At 35.1% G+C, this 8,467-nt stretch overlaps 1 protein-coding gene and 1 long non-coding RNA gene across 2 annotated transcripts; both read left to right on the top strand.

Moving 5' to 3' along the window:
• Positions 1 to 502: 502 nt before the first annotated feature.
• LOC110874668 lies at positions 503 to 1,757 on the top strand. Its single transcript, XR_002556123.2, has 2 exons — positions 503 to 1,092; positions 1,558 to 1,757. It is a non-coding gene; the product is annotated as an uncharacterized LOC110874668 (long non-coding RNA).
• A 3,260-nt stretch (positions 1,758 to 5,017) lies between these two features.
• Positions 5,018 to 8,214, top strand: LOC110878676 (plant intracellular Ras-group-related LRR protein 4). Its single transcript, XM_022127030.2, has 4 exons — positions 5,018 to 5,198; positions 5,750 to 6,419; positions 6,572 to 7,485; positions 7,878 to 8,214. Exons 2-4 carry the CDS (start codon positions 5,765 to 5,767, stop codon positions 8,013 to 8,015), a joined length of 1,707 nt encoding a protein of 568 aa, XP_021982722.1. The 5' UTR covers positions 5,018 to 5,198; positions 5,750 to 5,764; the 3' UTR covers positions 8,016 to 8,214.
• Positions 8,215 to 8,467: the final 253 nt, after the last annotated feature.

The raw sequence follows: 8,467 nt of genomic DNA, 5'->3' as shown, positions 1-8,467 counted from the left end.
TACATGTTATATTGCACATGTGCACTACTATAATAATAGTATTGAAAACAAGACGACACCATAAATCTTTTTTTATGTCATAAAAAATATGCTCGAATATACTTGAATGAAAGATAAGAAAATTTGTGATCTTATGGTGCCATTTTTGTTTTAAAATGATAACGTATGGAGAAATGGGAAATGTTTGAAAAGTTATATATTTTTTGTTCCAATTTTACCCCTCCTTCATTAAAAGTCTTACCCCCTCCTTTTTAGTGGGTTTTAGTTAGTTTTCTAGTTTTCACAATAACTAGTGGTTTTCATTTGAACCTTCCCCTACTTTACTATATATATATATATATATATATATAGGCTAATTATAAGGAGAAAACCCACTCCAGTTGACTAAACCCAAGAAACCCAATTGTGTGGACTAGAAACATCCACGCCCTTTATGTCAAATATGAGATAAAGGGCAATTTGGAATTTTACACTAGACAAGGAGAAGCTTTTTTTTTTTTTTTGCTGACATCCCTTCATCAACATCACACATGTCTATCTCATCCCACACACTTCTCTCTCTCTTTCTCTCTCTCTTAGGATAACCATTTTTCAGATCTTAAACAAAAAATTCTTCTTCTTATCAAAATCCTTCATAATCAACCATCATAACTCCAAATGCTCCTAACAAAAAAGATGCTCCGAATTAAAAAAAAAAAAAAAAAAAAAAACTCCAGATGCTCCGGTTGAAGATGCTTCGGGAAGATGCTACCAGATCCAAAAGATGCTCCAGATCCGGTTGAAGATGTTCGATATTGAAGATGATGTTTTTCAGATGACGGTTCAATGTTGAAGATAATTCAAAAGATGTTGAAGATGTTCCAGATCTAAAAGATCACCCAGATCAATAAGTATGTTTGTGTTTTTGTAGATCTTCCTTTTTTGTGTTTTGTAGATCTCCAACATTTTTTGTAATTTTCAGATTCATAATTTTTTGTGTTCCAGATCTAAAAGGTCCTCTAGATTTGCAATTTTTTGTGTTCCAGATCTAAAAGGTCCTCTTGATACAATCATGAAACAAAGTGAGTTTTGTTGTTACAAAAAAATAACAAGGTGGGTTTTGTATAATAAAGATAGAGTAAATTTTGTTAGATGAAACAAATGTGTTAGTTTACACAGGTCAAAGGGATTCGTGTGAGTGTAACAATTGGGTCATAATAATGTAATATTTTTATTTAACAGAAAGTAACATGGTCTTTGGTTATGTTACACTTTTTTGTGTAACATCTTTATGTAACCCAACATAGCTGGGTTTTAGTAATGTAACAATTCTAATATGTTTTGTTAGTTACATATTTAAAAATTCTAAAAAAACATAAATAGATGATATATGTAACACCTTTTATGCTTTTTATTATTGATTTTATAAATTTTTTTGTGTAAAAATTTGTTTTAGATCTAAACATTTCGAAACAATTTGATTTAAGTTCTTGTTTATTGAATTAAAATCGAAGTTACTTTCTTGTTTATTGTTATTAATTGTAGTTTTTCTCTTGATAAATTTGTTGATTTTTCTAGAGTGACGTGAAGCATGGTGTGGTTCATATGACGGTTCGATGTTTTAGATCTGAAGCATTTAGTTCTTGTTTTCTGGATATGTTGTTTTTTATTACTGATTTTTTCATTTTTTTGTGTAAAATTTGTTTTTAGATATGAAACAATTTGATTTAAGTTCTTATGTATTGGATTCTTGTTAATGAAGTGATATTTTTTATGTACATGTTATATTTTTGATGTAATAATTCTCATAACAATTCTTTGCATCTTAGTTATGAAATTCCAAGATCTAGACATTTTTTATGTAACACTATGTAACCGGGTGTTAGAAATATAACAATCGAAGAAAAATGCATATTACATTTTTTTGTGTTACATAAATAATACCAGTTACATTTTTTTGTGTTACATAAAAAATGTAACAATCAAAACAAAATTGCCTGTTACATTTTTTTGTGTTACAGAAATAATGTTGGTGTAGTGATGTAAGTGATTATGAAGATATGGATCAAGATTCTTTCAAACATTGGATAAAAATGACTTTATTGTTTGTAATTATTTACATATATTGTTCAAGTTTTTATTATGTATATAAAATAAATGCAGTAGGTTTTAAATTTTGAATTAAGTGTTACATATATATTTGAAAATGAAAACAAAAAGTGTCGATACTAGAGAGAGAGAATAGGAAAGATGAATTATGGTGTAGGTTTGAAAACAACTATGAGAGAGAAAGAGGTTTTTCAGTTCTAGGGAAAGATGAATTTGTACTTTCTACCTTTTTTTGATATTATTTTACATTGGGAAAATGACATTTCTCAAGAACCATTTTTTTGTAATCTGACAATTTCAAATCATCATAATTACACTTTTTTCAAAAGAATCAAATTTTGTCCTCAATGCCGAAAATACCCTTGTCTGTCCTTATTGTTATTATTTTAGTAAAAGTGTGATTACTTTTACTGCAAATGGATCACAACCATTCATCTTGTTTAATCAATGGTTGTTATTGGGTTTTCAGGGTTTAGTCAACTGGAGTGGGTTTTCGATTTATCCTTCCCCTATATATATATATATATATATATATATATATATATATATATATATATATATTAATAAAGCAAATGAAATGTAAAGCAAATGAAATGAATAGTGAATTTAATATATTATAATTATATATTAATATATTCATAATTATTATTATTTTCTTTACTTTCTAAGTTGGATAAGTCTGGTGTCAACCAATACTGGTATCAAATATACCGGTACGCTCCGGTTCATTATCAGTACATGAAGGTAAACATCGGTAAAAATCGGCACCAGCCTGATATAGAAAACGCCAAAAGTCGGTATCGGATTGAGTTCGAAAATCTTTTAGTTTGGGAAATTTGGTACTGCTAGACGGTACCATTTGCTCATCCCTGATCAGAGCTCGGCGGCAACCGATACCAAAAATATCGGTTACGATATATGAAGGTAAAAATCGGCAGCGAACCGGTACTAGGAACGCCAAAAGTCGGTACACCGAATTGGTACTTAGGATCCTTCTGTTCGGGAAATTTGGTACCGGTACCCAGTATTATTTGCTCATCTCTGACCACGGGTTTCATACCAACAACATCATTAACATACAACTTTTTTGGTTGATTTTCTTTCGATTATTTTTTATTGTTTTTTACATTTTCTTTTTATTCTTGTTAGTGGTTCCGTATGCAACGCGCTCATAGTGATTTTAAAACACATGTAAACACAGACTAAGGTGGTGTTTGTTTTTTGGCCAGAAGTGCTTCTGGCCACTTATGTCTGCGTCGCGCAGACGCGCGCAGACGTTTGATGTCTGCAACTTGTTTGTTTTCCGGAAGCACTTCTCACCAAAAAGGTCTTCCCCACCTCTTTCCCCACGCAGACCTGTCCATATGTCTGCAAACCTCTTCTCACCTTCAAAACACAGACACCCTCCACAGACCTCTTCTCTCTTCTCACCTCTGCATCCCCGCCACCACCACCACATCTCCGCCGCCACCTCCACCCCCACATCTCTGCCACCACCTCCACCTCCGACACCACCACTCATCTTCATCTACAAAAAAACCCCCAAAACCCCCAAACATCTCCGCCACCATCTTCATTTGCAAACAAAACCCCCAAACATCTCCGCCACCATCATCTTCATCCGCCACCAGCATCTTCATCTTCATCTGCATCTTCATCTGCATCCATCTCCGACACCATAGAAGCAAAACCCCCAAATCGGTGGTGGTTGTTGGTTGTGGTTAACGGCTAGGGTTTGCGGTGGTGGTTGTTGGTTGTGGTGTAAGGCGATGGTGGTTGTTGGTTGTGGTGGTGGCAGGTGGACGGTGGAGGAGGTGACAGTGGTGGCTGTGGTGTAGTGGTGACGGTGGTGGCGGTGGTGGCGGTGGGGTAGTGGTGACGGTGGTGTAGTGGTGACGGTGGTGGTAGATGAAGGCAGAGGGAGGAGAGAGAGAGATCGATGGAGGAGAGAGAGAGAGAGATTTGTGGTGGTGTGTGTGAAGTGTGTGTGAAGATCTTTTTGTATGAAAAAAACAAACCCACTTCTCCTTGTAGACTGCAGACATTTGGTCCACCTCTTCTCCTGCAAATGCCTGCAGATGTGGTCCGCAGACTGCATACCTTTTCCCACAGAAAAAACTAACATCATCTAAATAATAAAAGAAGTTCGCTGCAATGCGGCTAGATTGATAAAGCTAGTTTAATTAAAATTAAAAGATGAAACTACTCTAGTTTTTGTAAGCATAAAGTCAACATAATATTATATGTTATTTAAGAAAATAATAATACAAGCAATTACAGCCAAAGATCTTTTATCTTTATCTTTAAATCTAATATGTATATACACACTTTAATTAATCAAGTTGAGTGTATTGTATTTTGATATAGCAATAGAAAAACATATATGATTATGTGTTTATCTACGGACAAAATATACACTTTAACTCAAAAGTTGCTTTATTTACGGACAAAACATACACTTTAACTTAAGAGTTGCTTATTTATATGCGTTATATTTTTAAATAAAACGAAAATATTTATTTCTTAAAATATGCTTATCATTTTTCAAACCAAAAATTAGCTTTTGATAAAACAAACTATACCTCATTAGCCAACAATAATTCATACCGATAACATCGGTCTTACTCATAAATCTTATTTTCATTATCAAGTACACTACACAGTTGAACCGAGATAAATGAAAGCTCGAGACAAACAAATCTACTTTTACCATGACGTAAAATTGCCTTCACCAACTGAAACCGAAACCAAAACCGAAAGTTAGAAGGTCACCAGTCACATTGCCATATCACTTATTTATAAAAGAGTTTTGGATTATTACGAAAGTATAAAAGAGTTGTAATAATAACAAATACAAGCTACATAAATAGAAACACTTATTTATTATTTTACTATATATAAACCTATAAGTTTTCAGGCATCACATTATTATACACTATAGATGTAAAAACACACACACACACACACAACACACACACTTTTCTTTAAAGTATCCAAATCCCCGTCGAACCAAAACACCGATTCTCTCTCCTCTCTCCACCGTAAACCGCCCTAGCCGCCGCCGTACCTCCGCTCAACGGAATCTGAAAAAGTTTACACACGATTCTCAGGTCAATTTCTTCAATTTCAATTCAACTTACTACTGTTTGATTATCCTTTTGCCATTAGATTTGAATATACTCTAGAATAATCTCGATTCGCAATAATAATTCCGTTTCCTTCTCGTAAACTTTCAACTTTTCTAAATCTCTCACCACCGCCGGTACCGTTATGTTTTCGAATAATCACGTCCGTGAATTTGTTGTTTCGAATTGTTTATTAATCGAGTTAAATTATCGTTTTTGAAGCAATTTTTTATAAAATTGATGTTGTAGATATTATTGTGTAGTGATTAATTAGGTTAGGTTTTAGTTTCAGTAGTGTTACTGTGATATTTTGTTGCTGAAAATGATGCATTTTGTGGTGTTAATGAGTTTTAATGCAATTGTAACTAGATTTGATATGATTTTAGATTTGCTATATGTGTTTGGAGATTTTGAAGTGATTTTGGATTGATTTTGATGTGGTATTGGGGATTTAGGGATCTGAGATAAGAATATTAAATGTTTGTGTTGATTGTAAACTTTTCGGAATTTTATAAAATCTTTTCTGAATTTTGTAGGGTAAAGAGTAAGGAATGGAATCTAGTGCAAAATCTGTAGATGAGGTGGTGGAAGAGATAATGAGGCTTCATAGATCACTTCCACCAAGGCCGGGAATTGAGGATGTTGAAGGTGCGAAAATCTTGATACGGAATGCGGATAGTGAAGAACAGGCGAGGATGGACGCTATTAGTAGGAGAAAGAAGGGACGAGAGGTTCCGGATGAGCTGTTTAATGTGTTGGTAGAGATGCAAAAGAATTTAGTTCGGTTTCAGACGATGGAGCAGAAGAGGGAAGCTGTTAAGTTGCTTGAGCTTGAGAGTTATCATCAGCTGTTTGATGAAATGATTCAGAGAGCTTCTAAGTGTGTTGACCCGACAGGTGGTGGTGGTGATGATATTACGCAACCTGCGTTAAGCAGTTTGTCGAATTCGGGTTCTTTCTCTGGTGGTAATTTTAGTGGTAACTCTGTGAGTACTTTGACTGCGACTCCGACGTCGTCGTCGGCTTTTAGCTTGTATTGTGAGAAGGAGGCTGTTAAAAGTTCTGAGCGTTTTACTAGAGATGATAGCTATGTTACCAAGCCAGAGTCGAGTAGCTTTCACGATGGGATCGGAAGAATGTTTCGTTCCAGTGATTCTCCAAGGCCCGCGATCGTGGATTCTACTTTAAAACCTGCCGTTACTTCTGGTGAGTTTTTATCCGCATTGCCGTTGATTAGATCATCATGATGCTTACCTTATATTATTAGGTAGTGACGTTATCTCCGTTTATATGCTGTTTTTAATATAACGATACGTAGCATTTATTTATCATGACGTACTTACGGCTTCATTTTATAGGTGAAGATGGTGAGAAATTGAGTCTCATAAAGCTTGCTAGTCTGATTGAAGTATCTTTTAAAAAAGGAGCAAAAGATCTTAATCTTAGGGGTTTATTAATGGACCAAATCGAATGGCTTCCTGATTCAATAGGAAAGTTATCTAGTTTAATCACGCTCGATCTATCAGAAAATCGGCTTGTTGCATTACCATCTTCAATCGGAAATCTTTCATCATTGACAAAACTAGATCTTCATTCTAACAAAATCATTGAACTCCCCGAATCTATAGGAGATCTCCTTAAGTTGACTCATCTCGATCTAAGAGCAAACCAGTTGACATCTCTGCCAACAACCTTCGGTAAATTATTCTGTCTTGAAGAGCTTGATTTGAGCTCAAACAACCTGTCATCGGTTCCTGAGTCGATATGCTCACTCACCCGTTTACAGAAACTCAACATCGAAACAAACAACATCGAAGAACTCCCATACATGATCGGTCAATGCTCTTCCCTCAAAGAGCTTATTGCAGACTACAACAAGCTTAAAGCCCTACCCGAAGCCATAGGTAAAATCGGGTCGTTAGAAACGCTCTCTGTTCGTTACAACAATATTGGTCGGTTACCAACCACGATGTCATCTCTAGCCAATCTTAAAGAGCTTGATGTAAGTTTCAACGAGCTCGAATCAGTCCCAGAAAGCTTATGTTTTGCTACGACCCTCGTGAAAATCAACATCAGCAACAACTTTGCTGACCTCACTTCCCTTCCAAGATCCATTGGAAACCTTGAGAATCTTGAAGAATTGGATATGAGTAACAACCAGATAAGATTCCTTCCAGATTCTTTCTCTATGCTATCAAAGTTACATGTTCTTAAAGCTGAAGGGAATCCTTTGGAAATACCACCACAATCCATAATTGATCAAGGCCCACATGTGAGTAATCATTTTTTTCTTTACTTTTTCATAGATTCTTCATGTTCATGGCTAATTCAGTACATAATTTCTTGGGGTGTCCATCATGGCGGGTTGACGGACCCAAACACCAACCCATATATATATTTTTGGTAAAAACATTAACCCTAACCTACACACGCGCTTTAAAGTCGTGTAACCCAAACACAGTCCATTAGACCCATTTATCTAAACATGTAAAACTGGTTGTAAAATATGGGTTAAACGGGTTAGCAACCTATTTTTGAAATGGGTTTAACAGTCCAACCCGAACACAACCCGTTTATTAAACAGGTTGGATATGACGACCCAAAACCTTAAAACATATATGTCGTGTCGGAAGTTGCCACCGCTAATAATTCGTCTAATTGCAGGTTGTTGTTCAGTACATGAAGGAGCTCCAGGAGAAGAAGCAACTGAAAGCACAACCGGTCAAACAGAAGAAATCTTGGACACATATATGCTTCTTTTCGAAGTCTAACAAGCGCAAGCGTAATGGCATGACGACGTGAAGACCTAGCTTGCTTCGTCTAGAGTTGTCGGTTTTGTGGGCGGGTGGGCGGATAAAATCTTTAAACCTCAGTTTTCATACTTAATTATGTAATTAGAGTTGAGTTTTGGTATATATTTAATGGGTGATAAATAACTTGTTAATTATGTTTAGAATTTCTTTTTCTGGTATTATGACCTGCATCATGGCTTTACTTATTATATGAGCATAGAAGCTGGAGTTGTGTTGTCAATAATTATTACAGAAAATTTATTAAAAAATGATTAGAAGGAAGGTTCTGGATAAGGAATTATTTTGGAATCAGGGACTTGAGCTGGCAAAATATTGTTTTGTCTTTTTGCTTGCTCCTGTTTTTTCTTTTTATTATGCAAGTTTGGTATCATAACCTTATTATATTGAGATGCTCTAAAATAATGGTCCACTAAAAGCATTGATTAGTTTTCTCATGCTACT

This window comes from Helianthus annuus, chromosome 9 (genome assembly GCF_002127325.2).
Source record: "Helianthus annuus cultivar XRQ/B chromosome 9, HanXRQr2.0-SUNRISE, whole genome shotgun sequence".
NCBI lineage: Eukaryota > Viridiplantae > Streptophyta > Magnoliopsida > Asterales > Asteraceae > Helianthus > Helianthus annuus.
Note: the sequence above shows the minus strand (reverse complement) of the source record. Positions and strands in the feature narration are given on the sequence as shown.